Source organism: Spermophilus citellus (assembly GCF_964194105.1).
Source record: "Spermophilus citellus genome assembly, chromosome: 9".
NCBI lineage: Eukaryota > Metazoa > Chordata > Mammalia > Rodentia > Sciuridae > Spermophilus > Spermophilus citellus.
This window is the reverse complement of record NC_138191.1, coordinates 12,602,923-12,627,396: the sequence shown is the minus strand read 5'-3', so window position 1 is coordinate 12,627,396 and position 24,474 is coordinate 12,602,923. Positions and strand designations below refer to the sequence as shown.

The 24,474-nt window shown below is 37.3% G+C and overlaps 1 protein-coding gene across 2 annotated transcripts in view; it reads right to left on the bottom strand.

Moving 5' to 3' along the window:
- The window catches only part of SDHC (succinate dehydrogenase complex subunit C), a 44,443-nt gene that overhangs the window by 14,651 nt on the left and 5,318 nt on the right, over positions 1–24,474 (bottom strand). For both annotated transcript variants that reach the window (XM_081308313.1, XM_081308314.1), the window contains exons 2-4: positions 20,496–20,552; positions 18,381–18,482; positions 9,467–9,528 (exon numbers count right to left, since the gene is read on the bottom strand). In XM_081308313.1, the coding sequence (XP_081164439.1) occupies positions 9,467–9,528; positions 18,381–18,482; positions 20,496–20,552 (221 nt within the window). The remainder of the gene's footprint in view (positions 1–9,466; positions 9,529–18,380; positions 18,483–20,495; positions 20,553–24,474) is intronic.

Sequence of the window (24,474 nt, the reverse complement as noted above, 5' to 3'; positions counted from 1 at the left end):
GGGGAGCCTACATCCCAGGAACAAATTTTTACTCCTCACACTTCGGATACAGCCCTAATATCCAGAGTATACAAAGAACTCAAAAAATTAAACAATAAGATAACAAATCACCCAATCAACAAATGGGCCAAGGACCTGAACAGACACTTCTCAGAGGAGGACATACAATCAATCAACAAGTACATGAAAAAATGCTCAACATCGCTAGCAGTCAGAGAAATGCAAATCAAAACCACCCTAAGATACCATCTCACTCCATTAAGATTGGCAGCCATTATGAAGTCAAACAACAACAAGTGCTGGCGAGGATGTGGGGAAAAGGGTACACTTGTACATTGTTGGTGGGACTGCAAATTGGTGCGGCCAATTTGGAAAGCAGTATGGAGATTCCTTGGAAAGCTGGGAATGGACTAGTCCCTAAAGACCTTAAAAGAGCGTACTATAGGGATACTGCTACATCGATGTTCATAGCAGCACAATTCACAATAGCTAGACTGTGGAACCAACCTAGATGCCCTTCAATAGATGAATGGATAAAAAAAAATGTGGCATTTGTACACAATGGAGTATTACTCTGCACTAAAAAATGACAAAATCATGGAATCTGCAGGGAAATGGATGGCACTAAAGCAGATTATGCTAAGTGAAGCTAGCCAATCCCTAAAAAACAAATGCCAAATGTCATCTTTGATATAAGGAGAGCAACTAAGAACAGAATAGGGGGGAAGAGCATGAGAAGAAGATCACCATTAAACAGGGACGAGAGCGGGGAGGGAAAGAAAGATAGAAGGTAAATTGCATGGTAAAGGAAGGAGACCCTCATTGTTATACAAAATTACATATAAGAGGAAGTCAGGGGAAAGGGGGAAAAAAAACAAGAAAGAGAAATGAAGTACAGTAGATGGGGTAGAGAGAGAAGATGGGAGGGGAGGGGAGGAGAGGGAAGGGATATAGTAGAGGATAGGAAAGGCAGTAGAATACAACAGACACTAGTATGGCAGTATGTAAAAAAGTGGATGTGTAACCGATGTGATTCTGCAATATGTATACGGGGTAAAAATGGGAGTTCATAATCTGCTTGAATCAAATGTATGAAATATGATATGTCAAGAGCTTTGTAATGTTTTGAACTAATAATAAAAAAACCCACAAATTATATTGATTAGTTTAATCAATTCAAAAGGAAGACTGTCTCCAAATAAATCAACTATTTCTTTAAACTATTTTACTATACAGCCCCACATCAATGTTTTCAAGATTAGTTTTTTCCTTTCTTTTTGATGCTGAGGATTGAATTCAGGGCTTCCTGCACATTAAGCATATGTTCTAACACTGAGCCACAACTTGGCCTCAAGATCAGGATTTGACAAAAACACTACTGAGTCTGAAATAAATATTAAAAATCAGGAATTTAAGCAAAGTAGGGTGGTACACTCCTGTAATCCCAGCAACTAGGGGGGCTAAGACAGAAAGATCTTAAGTTCAAGGCCAAGGACAGCCTAGGCCACCTAACAGAGACCTTCTCCCAAAATAAATTGGCTGGAGATTTACTTTGGTGGTAGACTATCCCTGGATTCAATCTCCAATACTGCCAAAAAAAAAAAAAAAAAAAGTGCAGCATTGGTGGAAAGAATCTGAATTTAGGTTTCAAGTCCTAGCACAGACATTTAAATACTGAGTAAACTTGGCTAATCCTGTTTTTGTTTGTTTCTTTAGCCAATAAATGGCTATGGCAATAAATTTATTTGAAATAGCTGGTATTTTCTGATGGGTTGATTCCTTAAACACACAAACAAAATTTATTTTATATATATATATAAAAAGTGAAATCAAGTCTCTGGCTATACTCAGAACAGAGGTTATCCCTGAGTGGTGGGATTATGGGGAAATCCTCTGAACCATACATTTCTGTCATATTAATTTTCTGTCATTATAATGCTTTTACAATCAGGAAAGAAAAAGTTTTTAAAATATTGCCTCTAGTAGGTCAAGGTGATCTGGAATCATTATACAAATGCCAACCCAGACATGAATTGAAGAGACATAGGTTAGCTGGATGCCTGTTTATTTTTTCCCACAAAAGAAGCTCACCTCTTCAAATAGGTGCATCAGTTAACTCAATCAAAAGTTACCTTAGCCAATTTTCCCCTCATTACATGTGAGAAACATATGAGATGAAATTAAATAAAGGATTTCTTAGATCTTCCCCCGGTATATATAATGTTCAGTATACTAGGAATCAGGAAATAGTCTATACTCTTAGAACACGAGTGCCAAAATAGACTCCTCTAACAGTAAAACAATTGAAACTGAGAAAAACAAAGCCACTGAAGCTGTCCCATCTAATCATTAAGAAAAATTAAATGGCGCTTTTGCTTAGCTGCCAAGACCAGCCCCTGCTGGCTCCACTGCAGTTAAGTGCTATATACAGAACTGTGCAAATTGTAAGTCTTATTGCCACTTCCAAAAGCCATCAAAAGCTCTTTCAGACACTTTTTCCTAGCAAGCCGCTGCAGTTATCACTGCAAATGAAATCGAAAACATCTACAAGAGCTGTGATAAAGCTGTCCAAGTGATGATTAAAACTCAGGTTGAGAGCACCTGATTGCTCTTTTATCTAACTAGGATGTAATCTGCCCATTGTTCCCTTGCAATGTCTCTTGGGTCAGGAGTATTCATGCACTGAAGAAAAGTAAAATATTTTTGAGAGCATATTCTCCTCTGGTGACAATCAGTTTTTCAAGTCATCCCATTTTGGCGATGCATGAACTACAACAAAATAGTCATAATGTGCAAAGGGCTGAAAATGAGATTTTTTTTCCTAACCACAAATGATCAGACATTTTCTGAGATGTACCAGATTAACTATTCCAATTATTAATGCAGCCAGGAGTGGTGATACACTTCTATAACCCCAGTGATTCAGGAGACTGAAACAGAAAGATCACAAGTTTGAGGCCAGCCTAGGTAACTTAATCTCAAAGTAAAAAATAAAAGAGAGGGCTGGGGATATAGCTCAGTTGTAAAGCACCCTTGGATTCAATCCCTGGTGCATGTATATATGTGTGTGTGTGTGTGTGTGTGTGTGTGTGTGTGTGTGTGTGTATAATAATCACCATGAGGCCTGTATTAGGAACTTATATAAAGTATTTAAATTCTCACAATGATAACTAGGCATTATTATATGTAGAAGAAAATGATGATCTAGTATATTGAAAGGCAACCTACCCTTCTCAATTTCTCTCCAAGGATCTCAATGGTGACAAGAATTCTTGATGTATTTTTTTTATAGTCCAAGTCTACCTGGTCTTTAATTGTCTAAATTAAGACTACAGTACATAAAGCAGACTGCAATGAGTTAGTATATATGGCAGCAGCTGGGGAGGCTGAGGCAGGAGGGTCACAAGTTCAGACAGCCTCAGCAAAAGCGAGGTGCCAAGCAACTCAGATCCTGTCTCTAAATAAAATAAAAAATAGGACTGGGGATGTGGCTCAGTGGTTGAGTGTCCCTGAGTTCAATCCCCGGTACCGCCCCCCACCCCCACCCAAAATTTAACAGATCAAAAAATAAGAAGGAAAAGAAGGAAAAAAAAAAAAAAAGCAAATCAGAGCAAAGAGTTGTGAGACAAATGTCATCCAAGCCAAGGTGAGGCCTGATAAATCAGAATCATTCACCCATGTGTCACAAGACTACTTCTCCATGGTCTGGAAAATTGGTGTTCTCTGGGTTCAACTCTCTCTACCCTCTGAACTCTAAGACAATAAGCACTTTCATCACCAGTCCCTGGCATTCACTTTTTGCATTTTCTTTTCTCCTTCCTACTTATTCCTCTCTGATTGTCACCCCCAAGATCCTCTACCCCCCCCCCAATGGGCAAGCCAAATCCAAATGCCTACAAAAGCCACACAAATATGTAAGTCAAGCAGAACACAAAAACACATATTATTTTTAATGGATGCACAGTAATCATACACGCTTATGGGGTACAATATGATGGTTTAATCACATATACATTGTGTAATGACCAAATCAGGGCACTTAGCATTTTTAACATTTATCATTTCTTTGTAGTGAAAACATTCAAAATCCTCTCTTCTACCTATTTTGAAACATGTGATACATTACTGTTAACTATTGTTATCCTAATCCAAAACTTTGAAATTATTGGAAGAAACCATATTTGGGAATTACCTTATGACATCAGTATAGGCAAGAATTTTTTTGGATAAGACTTCAAAAGCTCAGGGACCAAAAGCAAAAAGAGACAAGTGGATTATATCAAACCAAAAAAATTCTGCAACAAAGGAAATAATTAACAGAGCAAAGAAACAGCTGACAGAATAGAAAAAAAGGCAGGGAGTCAAGTCATATCTAGAATATATAAGGAACTCAACTCAATAACAAGAAAACAAATAATCTGATTTTGAAAAATTGGCAAAGGACTCAAGTTCTATTTTTTTTTCATTACAGTATGACCAAGCAAAATACATCTGTTGACCAAATATGGCCCACAGGCTGCCAGTTTGTACCCTAAAATAGAATATAATAGTACCAACTAGATTCCTGCCTTACTTAATTCAATCACATTCTGGTCCCATGTCTCTAACATTATTTGGTCATCTTGGTTTAGTTAGTTTGTTTTATGGAGGTATAATTGATACATTCAAAACTATACATATACACTGTATACATCATATACATTGTACAAACTGTATACATTTTGATGCATTTGGAAATTTCCTTGATGTTCTCATCTGTACTACAGTATGTCCATAAACTTTCAGTTTATTCCAACAGACAACAAATCATACTCATTTCAAAATAATTTATATTAATTTTACAATCCTTAAATTCTAATTGTTGCTCCCATATACAGTAAAAAAGTATTATCTATATTTGTAAATGAAATATCTGAGGCTGGGGGCTGACGTTGTGGCTCAGTGGTAGAATGCTTGCTTTGCACATGTGAGGCACTGGGTTTGATCCTCAAGACCACATAAAATAAACAAAAGTACTATGTCCATATTCAATTAAAAATTTTTTTTTTAAATCTTATCTATCTGTTTATCGGAGGCTAGCACTAGGGATGCAGCTCAGTGGTAGAGCATCTGCCTAGCATGTGCAAGGCACTGGGTTCAATCCCCAGCACCAAAAAAAAAAAAAAAAAAAAAAAAGAAAAAAAAATTAAAATTAAAAAATAAAATTAAAGGCTCAAGGAACCAAATAACTTGTCCAATATCTGACAACTACTTAGTGATAGAGTTGCATGTGAACTCAGATCTATCTCATTCCAAAGGTTTTCATCCTCTCTATACTACCTCAGTCTGGAATGATCAGAATTCCTAAGGTGTAACAGATAACATTTAAGAATCAATAAAAAAAATGTCCCATCTCAAGAAAAGCCCAGAGGAATTAAAGGATCCCTTTCAGAAGTCATTAGTTACTTACAAATCTATTAGTTCTTTGGCTTTTCTAGGGGAAAAAAAAAAAAAAAAAAAGAATGCCTAAGCAGCAGGTTTGCTTATGAATTAAGGAAATCTCAACCCAAAGTTTTCTTTCTCTCTTTTTTCCCCTCTCTCTCCCTCCTTTCTTTTTTTTTTCTTTTTCTTCTTCTTCATCTTTTTTTTTTTTTTTTTTTTTTGATACTGAGGATTAAATCCAAGGGTACTTTGTCAATGAACTACACCCCAGCCCTTTTAATTTTTTATTTTGAGACAGGGCTTTGCTAAGTTGCCAAGGCTGGTCTTGAATTTGCAATCCTCATGCCTCAACCTCCCAAGCAGCTGCACTCCACCATGTATGGCTCACACCTCAACTAGCAGTCTATTAAAAAGTCAACATTCTTTTTTTTTTTTTCCGATTCTGGGGATTGAACCCAGGAGTGCTTTACCATTGAGGGACTCACTAAGTTACTGAAGCTGGCCTGGAACTTGTGATCCTCCCGTCTCCTCCAGAGGTAGTGGAATTATAGGTGTGTGCCACCACACCAGGGCTGGGGTTGTGGCTCAGAGGTAGAGTGCTCACCTACCATACATGAGGCACCGGGTTTGATCCTCAGCACCACATAAAAAAATAAAATAAAGATACTGTGTCCTCCTATAACTAAAAAATTAAATAAATATTTAAAAAAAGAAAATTACAGCCTGAAAAAAGTTTCCCCAAGAAGTTTTAGGATGAAACTGCTCATTAATACCAACAAGCAAAAAGTGTCAACCTAAAAATTTCTTACTCTAAGCACAAATAAAAGCAATCATTAAAAAAAGTAATTATAGGGGCTGGGATTGTGCTCAACAGTAGAGCACTCGCCTTGCACATATAAGGCCCTGGGTTCGATCCTCAGCACCACATAAAAAAATAAACAAATAAAGATTTTTTTTAAAGTAATTATAAATTTAATCAAGAATTCACTCTATTAGTCAATGCAAGCAGGTTTAAAACCAGGAACTACACACAGATTCCTAGGCAACATCATATACCTGCATTCTAATATCCCTTTACCAACCAAAGCAATAATAGCATAAGAATGACACCATCAGATCTTAGGAGTTTCTATCCTTATATGATTATTACCACCAACAATGTGTATGTGTGTGTACATGCATAAGATTAAGAACAGCAGAGACTTAGCTTCAGATAATTCCTGCCAATACCTAAACTATAGCTCCCTAAATGCAAGATCCTACACTAAAGCCACTAGGCTGATAAATCCTTTAGGTAAAGAGAAAAAAAAAAAAGTCTACAGAAGTCTAAGAGGGACCCTGAAGGACAGTATGAAAAACAGAAGAGCACTTTTCCAATACTACCATCACTTTACTAAGAAAATCAAAAGATATCTCTTTCTTACCCTGACAGCTCAATCTGTTATCAAATTTCTGGATCAAGCGCATATTACACACTAGGACCTGAAGGCTGCCTGCCATCTGTTCCACTCGGCACAGTAGGTCATTTCCTGGCAAGTGAGCAATGATGCCTGATGTGTGAATAAAACTCAGACTTTGCTCCCAGGCTAAAGTAGCAAAAGAAAGGAGGCAAGGGGACTTGGAGTCTTCCATAATACAATACAGTGGGGCTTCTGTCTCTCAGGTATATGACCTCACACAGACTCTAGGCAAGATAATGCTCTTACTCTGAGGATAAGGTTAAAGGCATAGCAGGGAACTATCCACAGGAAAAAAGAGTTTGCATATTTGGCATGGATTTATGCTGTTCAAAATCATAACTCCATTTTCCTTTGCCAGCAAAGGGCTTAGAAGTAGCAACTTAAAACAGAAGGCTTGTAGAACAGGTACTTACACCTCATTCTGCATTTCTTTTAGGAAGCATTCTACCACTCTTAGTTTATATTTGTTCCTCTGATGGATTTTTTTTTTAATATTTATTTTTTAGTTGTAGTTGGACACAATACCTTTGTTTTATTTATTTATTTTTATGTGGTGCTGAGGATCGAACCCAGGGCATCTACACGCTAGGCAAGTGTCTACCACTGAGCCACAACCCCAGCCCCGCTCTGATAGATTATAAGAGCTAGATTACCGTTGTTAGAAGACAGCACAAGTTTCCAAGATGTCTTAAGGAGACTGACAAAAAATAAATTCAGATTTACCTATGCAGGCCTCTATAACCTCTCTGTGCTTCCTCTCAATCAAGTAGCTTTCAAACCTAAGAAAAGAACCTGAGCATAGCAGGCACTCATAATTAATTGATAAAAAAGAATGAACCAGGAAGCCAAAGTGGTGGCACACACCTGTAATCCCAATGGCTCAGGAGGCTGAGACAGGAAGATTATGAGTTCAAAGCTAGCCCCAACTTAGTGAGGCCCTAAGCAACTCAGTGAAACCTTATTTTTACATAAAATATATGAAAGGGCTGGAGATGTGGCTCAGTGGTTCAGTAGCCCCAAGTTTAATCCCCGGTATCCAAAAATAAATAAATAAGTGAATGAGGAGCTGGCATGATGGCACATGCTATAATCCTAGCACCTGGGAGACCAATGCAGGAGGATTGTAAATTCTAGACCAGCCAAGGCAATTTAGTGAGACCCTACCCCAAAACAAAAATAAATGAATAAATAAAGTTGGGTGCGGTAGCACACACATATAATCCCTCAGAAAACTTGGGAGGCTGATGCAGGAGGATCACAAGTTTGAAGTCAGCCTTAACAAATTAGTGAGACCATTTCAAAATAAAAACAAAAAAGGCTAGAGATATAGCTCAATGATAAAGCACCCCCATATTCAATCCCCAGTACCAAATAAACATATAAATTTAAAAATTTTAAAATTAAAAGGGCTGGGGATGTGGCTCAGTGGTAGAATACCCTTGAGTTGTATCCCTAGTACCATGAAAAAAAAACAAGAAATGGATGAAGGCTGGGAATACAGCTCAATGATAAACATTTACTTGGCATGTACGAGGCCCTGGGTTCAATTCCTAATTAAAAAAAAAAAAAAAGCAAAGAAGTAATGGCCATTTTTGCTGAATGCAGTGGCTGGCACACAGCTATAATACCAGCTATTCAGAAGGCTGACCCAAGAAAATGACAAGTTGGAGCCTAGCCTGGACAACTTAGTGAGTCCCTATCTTAAAATAAGAAAATAGAGCTGGAGGGCTGGGGCTAAGGCTCAGTAGTAGCAAACTTGCCTAGCACATGTGAGGCACTGGGTTCAATTCTCAGCACCACATATAAATAAGTAAATAAATAAATAAAGGTTCTACTGACAACTAAAAAAATTTTTTTTTAGATTTTAAAAAAAGTAAATAAAACTTACATTAAAAGAAAAAAGTAAAAACCAAAAAAGGGTAGAGTTAGACTGGTGGGTATAGCTTAGGTGTAAAGTGTTTGCCTAGCATGCACAAGGCCTGGGTTCAACCCTAGCACCTCAAAATAACAACAAAAAAGTAAAGTAGAAGAAGGCGACGGGGCCGCAGAAAGAGAAAGGGGAAGTATTGGATCGAAATGAAGCAAATTATGTAATATGCATTTATGAATATGTCAAAATTAACCTATTATGTATAACTATAATGCATTAATACAAAATAAATTAACTAATTAAGAAGGGGTGGGGACATACCTCAGTGGTAAAGTGCCCCTGGGTTCAATCCCCAGTACCAAGATATCATAACAAATGATGAATGCAGGAACTTAAAGGGACTCGTTATATCTGGGCCTCTAATCCCTGTGACTCGGGAGGCTGAGGCAAGAGGATCACCAAGTTCAAAACCAGCTTCACAACTTAGTGAGGCCCTAAGCAACTTGGAGAGATCTTGTCTCAAAATAAAAAATAAAAAGGGCTGGGGATATGGCTCAGTGTGCCCTTGGGTTCAATCCCCGGTATCAAAAAAAAAAAAAAAAGACTCATCAATCTCTGAGTTGCAGAAGACGGTGAGTGACAAGAGTCACAGAAATAGCAGTTCTTCAAAGAAGTGTGTGTGTGTGTATGCGTGTATAAAAATGCACATACATACCTCCACTTAAGGCCACACCAGTACCACGGTGGCAAATGGACATTGCCATAGGAAGAGACCAGCTACAAAGAAACACATAAAGACAATTTAAAAACGGAAAAATTGACCCCATAGCAGAGTGTCCATCTTGGCAATGAAAACATACACTAATTCTGAAATAGGCATTATTATTATTATTTTTTGGTACCAGGGAGTGAACCCAGGGACACTTGACCACTGAGCCACATCACCAGCACTATTTTGTATTTTATTTAGAGACAGGGTCTCACTGAGTTGCTTAGAGCTTTGCTTTTGCTGAGGCTGGCTTTGAATTAGAGATCCTCCTATTTCAGCCTCCCAAGTTGCTGGGATTACAGGTGTGCACCACTGCACCAAGCTGAAATAGGCACTATTTAAAAAAAAAAAAAAAAAAACAGTTTTCAAATTCCTTGCTTTCACTTTTTATTTTGAAAACTAGGCTGGGGTGTAGCTCAGTGTTAGGATGCCTTCCTAGCATGCATGAAGCCCTGGGTTCATTCCCCAATACTGTAAAACTGAAAAATAAAATATAAAAAAACAGACATTTATTTAAGAAGTGTCCCTCCTTTTATCAGACTTCATCACTGTTAGAGCTGAGAGGAGCAAACAATTATAACTTCTTTCACAAGGAGAAACAGAGATCACTATGTTGTCACCAATAAAAGTTGGCACAATTAGAGGAAGTAATCATTGGAACATAACCACCTGGGTCCTTCTGTTTCTCCAGTTTTAACACTGTAGTGGAAAATCTAAGTGAGTTTTATTTACCCAGTTTCACAAAATATATGATCATTCTTGAACTCTCCCTTATTATATCCCCATAAATATTGAACATACCATTTATTCCCTAATAAATAATTTTGCTGGATTTAGTCCTGTTCCCTTCTCTTCCTTTCCCTTCCCCTGTACTTTAACACTAGGTTACATCCCCAGTCCTTTTTTTATTTTTAGACAGGGTCTCCCTAAATTGCTGAAGCTAGCCTCCAAATTGTGATCCTCCCACCTCATCCTTCAAAGTCACTGGAATTAGAGGCATGTGCCACATGCCCAGCTTAGTATATATTTCTTACCATAGCCGTTCTAAAACACTTTGTCATGAAATCAAGTTGGGCAGGATGGCACACACCTTGGGAGGCTGAGGCAGGAGGATCATAAGTTCCAGGCCAGCTTGGAAAATTTAGCTAGACTCTGCCTCAAAATAAAATAAAAAGAGCTGGGGATGTAGTTCAGTGACTCTGGACTCAATCCCCAGAATCCACTCCCCCCCACACAAATTCCTTTTTAAATCATAAATCACCATTTTGCCAAAGCATTTCCATAGAGGAACAATCAACATGGTTATTCTAGACCTGTTCTCATTCTCAAGAGGGAACTGATTGGTAAAATAGAAGGAATAGCAGTCTTGGAGAAAGTTAATGTTCATTTGGAAATCAGCTTAGAAAGGGAATACTGACCAAAATCAGACCACATATTTAATATCCTAAAGAGAAATTACTGAAGGTTGAAAAGATCTCAAAAAGAAATTCTAGGACTGGGGATAGATTTCAATGATAGAGTGCTTGCCTAGCATGTGCAAGGACCTCGATTCAATCCTCTACCTACAAAATAAAAATGTTCACAATTAAGCCGGGTGTGGTGGTGCACATCTGTAATCCCAGGGGCTCAGGAGGCCGAGGCAGGAGGATTGTGAGTTTAAAGTCAGCCTCAGCATCTTTGTGAAGTCCAAGGCAACTCAGCAAGACCCTGTCTATAAACTATTAAAAAGGGATGGGGAATGTGGTCCCTGGGTTCCATCCTTGGTACCAAAAAAAAAAAAAAAAAAAAAAAGTTCACAGTTAAGAAAAGAGTAATATTCAGAGAAACCAAAAAAACTCACTAGAGACCATTCTGATTAACTCAGATTTAATGGGATAAATATAAAAGATGGAAGAAGAGCCACATAACCAAGGACAAACAGAACAATGGCATAATTTGGCAAGAACAATCAGGAGAGCTGCAGCTCGTAAAAGACATTAAGGACAGCAAAAAGGGGCTTTTAAAATTGCATTCAGGGACAGAAAGCCCCCTAATTAGAACAGGGAATTTTGATGACAAAATTGTGAAACAGATTGCTTAAATATTTTGTCAAAGAGAAAGACTATCAGTCTAAAAAAGAACAAATATTTATTTGAAAGGCCTGAAACCCAAGAGGTAAGGAAATTTTAAGGCATTACTTAGCATTCCAAATGCAGTTATGGGGGCTCCTAGCCCACATAAATTAACTCCCATCACTAAAAGAGAGAAAAATTCAAATGTTACCCTAATTTTTTTTTTTTTTTGTACTAGGAATTGAGCTCAGGAGCATTCAACAACTAAGCCATATCCCCAGCCCTATTTTATATCTTATTTAGAGACAGGGCCTCAGTGAATTGCTTAGCAACTCATTTTTTGCTGAGGCTAGCTTTGAAATCACAATCGTCCCACCTCAGCCTTCTGAGCCACTGGGATTACAGGAATGCACCACCTCATCTGGCAAATGTTACCATAATTTTATTTCTTTAGTAGCAGGAATTGAACCCAGGGGCATATCCTTAGTCCATTTTTAAAAATTTTTTTTGAGACAGGGTCTTGCCAATTTGCTGAAGCTGGCCTTGAACTTGTAGTCCTCTAGGGCATGAACCAACATGCCCGGCTACCCTAATTTTCAAAAGTCATTAAATAATAATAACCCAGTTAGCCTAGTACTGAGTGGGTAAAGGACATTCTACTTGCCAAAATTAACCACAACATTACTTCTTGTACCACATGCTCTTCCAGAATCTTGTCATTCTTTACCAAGTATTTAGTCCCTTCCTTTAAATCCAGGCAGAACTTCATGACTAATTGCTTCAAGAAACAGAACACAGAAGAAATAAACATGCATGACTTCCAAATTTCTCTTCCTCATGCTATGAGGAAGCCCAAAGTAGTCAATGCAAAGAGTTTATGGGTATATCCAAAAAAAAAGAAAAGAATTGGTACCAGGCTGGGGATGTGGCTCAAGTGGCAGCACGCTCGCCTGGCATGCGTGCGGCCGGGGTTCGATCCTCAGCACTACATACAAACAAAGATATTGTGTCCGCCAAGAATTAAAAAATAAATATTAAAAAATTCTCTCTCTCTCTCTCTCCCACTCTCTCTTAAAAAAAAAAAAAAAAAGAATTGGTACCAAGAATGTAGCTCAGTGGGAGAGTGCTTGCCTAGCATGCACATGGCCCTGGGTTCGATCAACGGCACCACAAAATAAAACAACAAGAATTTAAAATTAAAAAATTATGGGAAACAGCCCATGTGGAGAAAATAAGGGCCACTCCCAACAGCCTGGATCAACCCAAGACATGTAAGCAAACAGAACTTGAGATTAGTTTAACCCTTAGACTGTGTTTTCCAGTTGAGATTCCAAACATCATAGAACAAAGATAATCACTACCACTACTCCCTGTTCAGTCATTAAGAGTCTAGTACAGAAAACCAAGACTATTTTAATTCACTTACAAAAAGTGGAAATCAGTATGATTTCACTTAGAAAAAAAATTTTTTCAGGAAATACTGAGGTTTTTCTTTTTCTTTTCTTTCTTTCTTTTTTTTCTCCAGCACTGGGGACTGAACTCTACCACAAAACTACATTCCCAGTCCTTATTATTTTGAGACAGGGTCTCACTAATTTGCCCAGGCTGGCGAATTTACCATTCTTCTGCCTCAGTCTCCCAAGTAGCAAGGGTTATAGGCACCCACCACAGGGCCAAGCCTGAGATCTTTTTTGAAGTTTATTATCTTATTTATCCATTTCCAACTCCTAAAAGAGTATCAAACATACTGGGAATCATCCAAAAAAAAAAAAAAAAAGTCTACTTTTCTGTTTTTTGACTTTGTTAATACAATTGTAGGCAACTAGAAACATAAGAATATATGAATTTCAGCAAGTGATCTAACAATTGTGCTACAAACAATACCTTCAAGAAAGTAAAAAGACATGGTAACACACAACTACAATCCCAGCAGCTCCAGAAGCTGAGGCAGGAGAATCACAAGTTCCAGGCCAGCCTGGGCATTTAGGAAGGCACTGTTTCAAAATTTAAAAAAATAAAAGGGCAAGAGATGTAGTTCAGTGGTTATGTACCCCTGAGTTTAACTGCCAGTACCACACATAAAAAAAAATAAGAGCCAGACATGGTGGCAAATGCTTGCAATTCCAGCAACTCAGAAGGCTGACACAGGAAGATCACAAAATCAAAGCCAGCCTCAGCAATTTAGTGAGACGCTGTCTCAAAATAAAACATTTTAAAAATGCTGGGGATAATAAATTTTTTTTTTAATTTTTAAAAAATTTTTTAAAAGGGTTGTGGATATGGCTCAGAGGCTAAGCACCTCTGGGTTCAATTCCTGATTCAAAAAAAAGAAAGTAAAGAAAAAACATTTCTCCAAGGAAGATATACATGAAAAGATGCTCAACAATCTCTCTTCCAAAACACTCCAGAAGTTACCAATAAAAGTACGATTTCAAATATCACAGATACATTTCTCTGACATGTCACCCTTGAAACAGGCCCATATTCCTTAATGTTTCCTTTTTGTATCCCACAAGTGTGTATGAAGTTCCATTACTGGAAGAGCAAACAAAATAGTGGTAGGCTTACCTCAGCAGCCTACTACCATTTTTGTGTGTGTGTGTGTGACTTGTAAAAAAAGATCAAGGCTTTTAATATAAATTGAGAATAACTTGGGAAGTTCTCCATAATTACAATCCCCCCTCCCCACCAAAAAAAAAAAAAAAAAAAAAAAAACCATTTATCTCTGGGAAAAAAAAAAAAAAAGTTTCACCAGGGACTGGGGTTATAGCTCAGTGGTAGAGCACTTGCCTAGCACATGTGAGGCACTGGGTCTGATCCTCAGCACCACATAAAAATAAATAAATAAAACAAAGGTATTGTGTTCATTACAACTAAAAAAATAAATAAATAAAAAATTAAAAGTTTCACCATAAGATATTAAGAATTGAGATCACTAGCCAGGGATTACAGTGGCTTGGAGGCTGAAGCAGAATGATTACAGGTTTGAGGCCAGTCTCAGCAATTTAGTGAGGCCCTTAGCAATTTAGTGAGACCTGTCTCAAAATAAAATAAAACAAAAAATTTTTTAAAAAAGGACTGGGAATGTAACTAAGGGTTCAATCTTTAATGCCCCTGTGCCCTCAAAAAATAACTAAGATCACTTATTAGCCTACTTTTATTTTAGTAAAATGTCTAATTCCTGCCATCAGAATTATTCCTGGAATTTGGGCTGGGGAAAAAACTGAAGGGTTGTGGTATTTGTGGAGGTGGTTAAAAAATGGCCAGCCTCACTGGCAGGAAACCAAGTAGAGGGTAGCAGAGCTCAAGATGTTGCTGGGTTGGCTTAAAAAAAAAAAAAGCAGATCAATAGGGACTTATCTTAGGAGGCACCAGCTATATACACTGTATATATAGTCACATATACACAGTGGGGTATGATTGGATCCATATTTATCTTAGCTCTGTCCACTGAGAGGGCCTAGAAACAATGACATACTGGTAGTACCAAGCACATCTAACACCCAAATACTCATTTCACAGAAGCCATCAATACCCACTGAGCCAATTGTGGTTGGTACATACCTGATGTACCTACAACTTGAGAGGTTAAGGCAAGAGGATTACAAGTTCAAGGCCAGACTCAGTAACTTAGGGAGGCACTATCTCAAAATAATAAAAAAAGGACTGGGGGATGTAGTTCAGTGGTAAAATGTTCCTGAGTTCTATCTCTAGTACCAAAAAAAAAAAAAAAAAAAAAGGAGCAGGGGTGGGAGGGAGGGTCCATTTGTCAAGTCTGGCACCATCTGAACATCAAAATAAAATGAAACTAACAGAGTATAACCCTCTCGGCAAAATAAGAATCCCTGACTCCATACTGATAAAGAAGGCAAACTTTACTCTATAGAAATAAATAAATCTAGGTGGGACATGGAATTAGAAAAATCACAGTTTGGCAACCATCAGAGTAATAACCTGATTTAGTAAAATATTATCCACAGATATTGTTGGGTAAATGTCTGATGAAAAACAGAATATTTAGAGTTTCAAAGTATCTTCCCACAAAATATTATTAATTATTAAATATGCCAACTTTACATGAAAAAATCCAGTAAACATATCTTAACCAGTGATAAAAGCTCATATCAGCTGGGCACAGTGGTGCATGCCTGTAATCCCAATGGCTCGGGAGGCCGAGGCAGTAGGATCGAGAGTACAAAGCCAGCCTTGGCAATGGTGAGGTGCTAAGCAACTTGGTGAGACTCTGTTCCTAAATAAAAAACAAAAAAGGGCTGGAGATGTGGCTTAGTGGTCAAGTGCCCCTGAGTTCAATCCCAGTAACTGCTCCCCCCCTCAAAAAAAAAAGCTCATATCACCAATAATGGATTAAATCATCATCATGTACCTCCTGATATAATATACTGAGAAGAACACAGCATCAACTCAGGAGCCTGCCAACAATATATAAATCAAAAGTACATGAGACAAAGCCAAATTGGAGGAACATCCTAAAAATGCCAAGGTCATAAAAATAAGAAAAGATGAAAACTGTTCCATACTGAAAGAAATTAAAGAGATGACAACTAAATACAACATAAAATTCTGTGTTCTATCTTGGACCTACAATGGACATTACTGAGACAACTGGCAAAATCTGACCAGACCTTAAGTTCAGATGGCAGAGCTGGATTAGTGTTAAATTTTCTGATTATGATGGTTGTACTATGGAGAGTGTCTCTGATAAAACACATACACAATATTAAGGGGTTCTGGTAAGCAGAATAATAAACTCACTGAAGATATCTATGATATCTCTAGAAGCTATGAATGTTACCTTATATGGGAAAAGGGGAATTAGGGGATAAAATTAAGGTTCCTAACTTTAAGATCAGAGACCATTTGGATTAGGCAAATGGACCCAATACAATCACAAGGTCTTCAAAAATGGAAGAGACTGGCAACAGAAAGATAGATAATTGAGATGATGGAAGCCAAGTCAACATGATAAGATGGGAAAACTAGATCCCCCACTGCTGGCACCAAAGATGGAGGAAGGAAGCCACATGGCAAGGAATTTGGGCAGCCTTCAAAAACTGAAAAAGGAAATAGATTCTTCCTTATAGCCTCCAGAAGGAAAAACAGCCTTTATAGCATCTTGATTTTAGCATAAGTAGACCTGTGTTAAGAGTTCTGGCCTTTAAAACCATATGCTATAGTACAAGAGCATTTACAATATATAAATAGTTGTTAATACGGCATTGATTAAGGAATAATGACAAGAAAAAAATACGTACATGCTCAGTACAAATATGATTTTTTTTTTCCTTTTGCAGTTCTGGGAATTAAACCCAGGGCTTTGCTCATGTTAAGGACATGCTCTACCACTGAGCCCACCCCCCCATTCTAAGTAGATTGTGTCTTGAGTTTTACAGAAGACAATTAAATGCACCTCAGGAAGTATTATACTCAGAGTCTCACCCATATCTAATTTTGATATTTAGATGAAATTTTAAAACTTGGAGTCAATGCTCTAATGGGTTAAAACTTTTGGGGCCAATGGGATGGGGTGAATGTATTCTGCCCATGGGACAAACAATCTCGGGGGGACTGGGATAGGCAGATCAGTTCAAATGTAATTACAAGAGTCCTTAAAAGTAGAAGGGAGGGGCTGGGGATGTGGCTCAAGCGGTAGCGCGCTCGCCTGGCAGGCGTGTGGCCCGGGTTCTATCCTCAGCACCACATACCAACAAAGATGTTATGTCCGCCGAGAACTAAAAAATAAATATTAAAAATTCTCTCTCTCTCTCTCTCTCTCTCTCTCCTCTCTCACTCTCTCTTTAAAAAAAAAAAAGTAGAAGGGAGAGGCAAAAAAATAGATTAGAATGATATAAAGTGAGAACAAATCTGCTGTTGCTTGCTTTGAAGGTGGAAAAACAAGGCCACAAGACAAGGAATGTGGATAGCATCCAGAAGCTAGAATTGGTAAAGTAATGGATTTTTACCTAGAGCCAATGGAAAAGAACGCAGCCCTTGCTAACACCTTCATTTAAAATCTATGTCACACTTCTATACTACAGAACTGTTAAGACTATGAAATTCTGTTATTTTTAGTCACTAAGTTTTAAAAGGGCTGGGGAGGGAACTCAAAGGTAGATCACTTACCTACCATGTGAAAGGAACCCAGTATGATAAAAAAGAAAGAGTAAAGAAAAGAAAAACCTGTTCTTAACTCATTCAGATATGTCAACAATCTGGGAATCTGCATAAAGGTATATGGGAACTATGTATAATTATTTCTGCAACTTTTATGTATCTTTGAAATTATCTCAACATTTTTTTTAAAGTTTTGTACTGGGGATTGAACCCAGAGACCTCCCACAGGCTAGATAAGCACTCTACCACAGAACTAAATTCCCAGTCCTTTTTATGTTTTTAATTTTGAGACAGGGTCTCCCTAAGTAGCCCAGACTAACCTCAAACTTCAGAGTGTCCTGTCTTAGCATCCTGAGTAGATGAGATTTACAAGTATGCACCACCTCAACAGACTCAAAACATTTTAATTAGTGGGAACTGTATTGGGACACATTAGAATTTCCTAAATAGTAGTATTGCAAGATAGATTAAGGCTAGACGATAGACTTAAATCATGTCCAAATTTAAAAAGGCCTGATAAGTTATTTCCCTCTACTGTGAAGGGTATCTCATCTACACAGCTACTTTCCATCTGAGCAAATATTTTCCTCCAATTGCAGAGAATATCAGGGAGGCTAAGGACAACCTCCAGAACTTTTACCCATCACCTCTAGATTCTCTGGCTCCAGAGACTTTACCTGTAGATAGTAATATGGGGAGATACAGGACGGTTTGAACTTGTGTTCTTATTCCAGAACCGCTCCATCTCTTCTTTGGCTGTGGTTCCCATCGGAATAGCACTAAAATAAAACCAGAAGATTAAAAATGGATTAAAAGTAAGCTTGGTTTAATTTCATTTGTTTGTTTTTTGGTGACACTGAGGACTAAGCCCTAGGATGCTCTACCACCGAGCTACATCCCCAGGCCAGGCTGACCTTGAACTTGCAATCTTCCTGCCTCAGCCTCCTGAGTCTCCTGGTGCTGGCAGTTTCATATTTTATATAACAAAAATTTAAAAAAAAAAAAAAAAAAAGTAAGGTGAGCTTGACAAAGACAAACCCAACAACTTAGGAAAACATGTTCCTCCAATAGTATTATTTTTATGCCAAGTTTGCTTCAGTTAATAACCTTGGGGCTAGGGGTATTGTTCAGTGGCAGAATACTTCCCTAGCATGTATAAGACCCTGAGTTCAATCCCCAATACCACAAAAACAAACAAAAAACTAATTAAAAACATGATCCCATTCCCCTCAAGAAAATGTCTCAAGAAATGTGGATATAGCTCAGTGGTAAAGCACATGCTTTGCATATATAAAGGCCTGGAATCAATACCCAGTACCAAAAAAGAGAGAAAAGAAAATACCTCCTCATAGATTACTCAGGAACTACGAGAGGAAAAGGTAATAATCTTATGGTAGAAAAAACCTAGCAGACATTTTCTCACTCAAATGATCAAAGTTAAAAGCCACTGTTAACGGGACAAATGGCATTATATGACCACTGGTATGATGTACTGATATTTCTTATCATTAGGAAACAATCACGAAAACTCAGCTAACACTACAAAATAACTGTACTGTAGTGTTCAAAAATTCAGCCATAAAAGATAAAGACTAAGACACAGTTTCAGATTTTAAAATATTAAAGAAATATGACAACTAAGTACACGTGAGTCTAGACAGATCTTGGGTAGAAAATGAGATACTGGATTTCATAAAGTACGTTATTTGGAAAAAACAGAAAATCAACTGTGCATTAGATAAGCATTCATCAACATTAAATTTCCTAAATTTGATAATTATGCTTGTATAACTATGCTGTGTTATGTAAGGTAATTTCTTGTTCTCAGAAGAAATAGTTACAGGTAAAATATCATGCTGTTCACAACTTACTCTAAAAGAATTCTGTGAAAATAATAAATATATATTAGGCTGAAGCACAATAAATTGACAACTATTCAACTACTTTTGACCTACAAAAATAACTGTTTCATATGATACAACCTAAAATAGAATGAATAAACAAACAGCAAAATGTTAACAATTGATAAATCTGGATAAAAGTTGTAATGAATTTCATCATACTACTTTATAACTTTTCTGAAAGTATAAAATTTTTTTTCAAAATAAGAATTTAAAAAAGAAGGAAAAAAAAAAGGCAATTAACACCAAAAGACTAGGAATGACTGTTTAGCAGGGGGAAAATATTTTATAACTAATTAAGATGTGAAATTGCCTAAAATTAAAAATTACAAAAAAATATTATTAAGGAAAAAAAAACAAAGTAGAAAAAGGAGAATTAAATATCAGTGAAGGAATCAAGAAGTTGGAGCACAAATTAAAAATAAAAAAAAAAGTTGGAGCAAATCAGTGAAGTTAAAAATATCAATAAAGCTCTCACCAGGCATGGGGGCACACGCCTGTAATCCCAGTGGCTTGAGAGGCTGAGGAAGGAAGACTGCAGGTTCAAAGCCAGCCTCAGCAACTTAATGAGGCCCTAAGCAACTTAAGGAGACCCTGTCTCAAAATAAAATACAAAAACAAGGCTGGGGATGTCACTCAGTGACTGAGTGCCCCTGGGTTTGATCCCCAGTACAAAAAAATAAAATAAAATAAAATAGCAATAAGACTGGCCATCTACAGTGGTGCACTCCTGTAATCCTAGAGACTCAGGAGGCTGAGGCAAGAGGATTCAAGTTCAAGGCCAGTCTCAGCACCTCAGCAACTTGGAAGACCTTGTCTCAGAATTTTAAAAAAAGAAGTATCATAACAAAGAAAATAATAATAATAATCTCCACAGACTTGGAGACTTACTTTCTGACATAGAGCTGAGGACTTAGGTGAGCTCGGAGGCAATGACGGCCAACATGTCTGCAAGATAAGAGAATCAAGAATCATACATATTTAAAGGTCAATTTTAATATATCAGCATCCCATTTTTGTACTATATTAGACTTGGGGGAAGATGGCTAGAATAAAAATAAGATGAAGGCCGAGGATGCAACTCAGCAGTACAGCATACTTAGCAGGCAGAGGACTCTGGGTTCCCATCCCCAGCACCAAAAAATAAGATGAAAACAAAGTCATTATCAGTGTCCCTATTTTCTAGTTGAAATACTACAAATTCTAAGAAACTTAAGAATGATTAGAGGGCTGGGATGTGGCTCAAGCGGTAGCGTGCTCGCCTGGCATGCGTGCGGCCCAGGTTTGATCCTCAGCACCACATACCAACGAAGATGTTGTGTCTGCCCAAAAAAACTAAAAAAAAATAAAAAATAAATATAAAAGAATGATTAGAAGTATTACCTATAAATGCAAAATAAAATTTAACTTTTTCAAAATAAGAATTTAAAACAGAAGAAGAAAAAAAAGGCAATTAATACCAACAGACTAGGAATGACTATTTTGCAGATGTAGGTTGGAATCTATGGCATGCTCTGTCAGTGCTACTGTTTCACAGACAAATAACAAAATATAAGGTAAAAGAATAATCAGAGCTGGACCAGCTGTGATGGCGCACACAAGTAATCCCAGTGACTTAAAAGGCTGAGATAGGAGGATTCCCAGTTCCAGGCCAAGCTCAGCAGTTTATCAAGACTGTCTCAAAATAAGAAATAAAAAGGACTGAGGATGTGGCTCAGTGGTAGAGTGCCTCCCGGTTTAATCCCCAATAATGCAAAAAACAATAAAAATTAGAGTTGATAATATTCAACAGAATACAGAAAGTGATTTTTTAAAAGATAGGTCTCATAGGAGGCAACACTTAAAAGACAGGGATTAAAAACATAAAGGGCAGGGGCTAGGGTTGTGGCTGCTCAGAGGTAGTGTGCTTGCCTAGCATGGGAGAGGCACTAGGTTCGATCCTCAGCTACCACATAAAAATAAAGGTATTGTGTCCACCTGTAACTAAAAAATAAATTTAAAAAACATAAAGGGCAGTACAAAACAGAACAGAACAGTAAGCCACAGGCAACATCAAGCACACAGTTTAGCTATAGTGGAGATATGTTGCAAATGAATGAACTAAAATTTGAAGAAGGGATTCATAGAATGAGGGTCCTAATAGTAAGCTAGGTCATTTCAGGAATTAACACAAAGTTCCAGACAAACTGGATGAACTTCAAGTCAAAAAGTCATTAAAAAAAAAAAAAAAGCCTCTCATATAATAGTGCAAAAAATATGGGAACACAAAAATAAAATTTTACCACTACCACAAAAAGGTAAAATTTTACCACTCCCACTTTAAAAGGACATGTAAATTCCCTACCTAAAAAGTTGCTATTTTTGAAGTATGTACTTTAGTGCCAGAACTGATTTTTAAGTCAAAAACTAACATGTGACCAGACATTTTATATAAGAAAAATGTGACCCAAAGTTTACAAAGCATTATAAAAAACACAAAACCATTATACCTTTTAGTCACATCAATACATCAAATCTGTACAAAAGTATTTCAGAAAGTGATCACGATGAATTAAGTTCTAGAAGTAAAAATTAAAAATATGGTGCTCTTCAAAAGTTTATTGTGGGGCTGGGGATGTGGCTCAAGCGGTAGCGCGCTCACCTGGCATGCGCGCAGCCCGGGTTCGATCCTCAGCACCACATACCAACAAAGATGTTGTGTCTGCCGAGAACTAAAAAATAAATATTAAAAAATTCTCTCTCTCTCTCCTCTCTCTTTAAAAAAAAAAAAAAAAAAAAGTTTATTGTGTGCCAGGTTTGGTGGCACAAGCCTATAGACCCAGCAATTTGGGAGGCTAAGGCAAGAGGATTGCAAGTTCAAGGTCAGCATCAGCAACTCAGTGAGCCCACGGGCAACTTAGCAAGACCGTCTCAATCTTTTAATATCCCCTTCAAAAAAGGGGAAAGAAGTTTATTATGCATCTACTACATGCAAGACACTACGGGGATTAATAGAGCTCATGATGTTCCTCATGCCACTGACACTAGATCCACAAACATTTCAAGGTCTATGTTTTATAAAGTACACTTAAAGGGCCCACTACTTGCAGGGAAAAATCCAATCAATACTTCCTTCTTTGGTTCTTCCCTCTTCCCTGCTTTGGAGGCAAGAGGTGAATACAGACATTGTGTACCCAATGCTCCCAGAAAGAAGTGGGAACAAATCTCTTTAATCAACTGAATTGTCTATGAAGTTGCAGGGCATGCATTCCTCACACCAGGCTAGGCCTAGTCAGCCAGCTACCCAGTAAGAGTTTGCAGATGTGGGTTGGAATCTATGGCGTGCTCTGTCTAGTGCTATTGTTTCCCAGACAAATATCAATGCAAGATTTCCACAAGGCCCTTACAGAATTGAGTTGCACAAACTTCATAACCTTATTTAAAATATGACAAAAGTAGATATCTATCCTTGTGTTTCATGTGAAACCAGAAACTTTGAAAAGACTTTCTCCACCCATGAATGGTGCTTAAAATATTAGCACTAGAAAGTAACAAAACTTCATATTATCTTTAAGTCAGAACCTATAATTTCTACTAAGCATTGTCCCTTTCTAAACACACTATACAAAAAATGTAATCATTAATTGGATCATTGTTGGTTTGTTGTTTTTGCTATTGTTTTTTGATACCAGGGATTGAACAGCTTTTCCACTAAACTAATTCCCCAGTACTTTTATTTTTTATATTCAGACAGGCTCTTGCTAAGTTGCTAAGGGTCTCACTAAATTGTTGAGACTGGTCTTTAATTTTCAATCCTCCTGCCTCAGCTTCCCCAGTCACTGGAATTATAAAAGTCAAATAATTTTTGAAACTCTTCTCTGGATTGGGGCAACAACAGTACTAGAAAAAGAACACTGCAAAGTAAAAATGATAGTCTTAGATCTGTAACTTGAGTTGTGTAACTTGAGTAAGTCACTAAACTTCAACCTTTTAATTTATAAAATGGGATTGATAATATCTACCCTTATTGATTGTTGGGAGAATTACATAAGAAAATGTACAAGAGCCATGAATATGCCTATAATCTCTCAACTGGGCTGGGCTGAACATTGGGAATTTGAGGGAGGCTGAGGCAGGAGGCACACAAGTTCAAAGATAGTCTCAGCAACTTAGCAAGACCCTGTCTCAAAATTTAAAAATAATTTTAAAAAAAGGAGGGGGGAGCTGTGGATACAGCTCAGTTGGTAGAGTACTTGCCTTGCATGCACAAGGCCATGGGTTCAATTCCCATCACCATAAATAAATATCATTTTTTTAAAAAACTGGGGATGTGGCTCAGTGGTTCAACGCCCATGGGGTCAATCCCCAATGCAAAAGAAAATTAAAAAAAAAAAAAAAAAAAGAAGAAAGGAAGAAAACATACAGGAAAGCATTCTCTGGACTATAATACACCACTTATGTGTAAGAGATCAGTTCATTGGTCTCCCCAAGAAGAACTTCATTGGTCTTTAGAATTCTTATCACATTTTCTTCAAAACATTCAGTGATGATAAAAACACTCATTTGGGAAAAAAAAGGTTATTCAAAGCCATGTCTGTGATCAAACTGAAGACCATTTTTAATTCAAACAAGACATGACTGCAATATAATGAGTTTCTTTTATATGATTTATAAACTTGATTTGATGGCATTGAAAAGGTCTTATAAACATCTGCATTTGCAATAATAAAATAGATACATATAATCTTAAATTAAATGAACAATTTATTTTTTTGGTAAGAGTGATTGAACCCAGGGCATTTTTACTACTGAGCTATATCCCCAGGTCTCTTTTAATTTTGAGACAGGGTCGTGCTAAGTTGCTGAGGCTGGCCTCCAACTTGCAATCCTC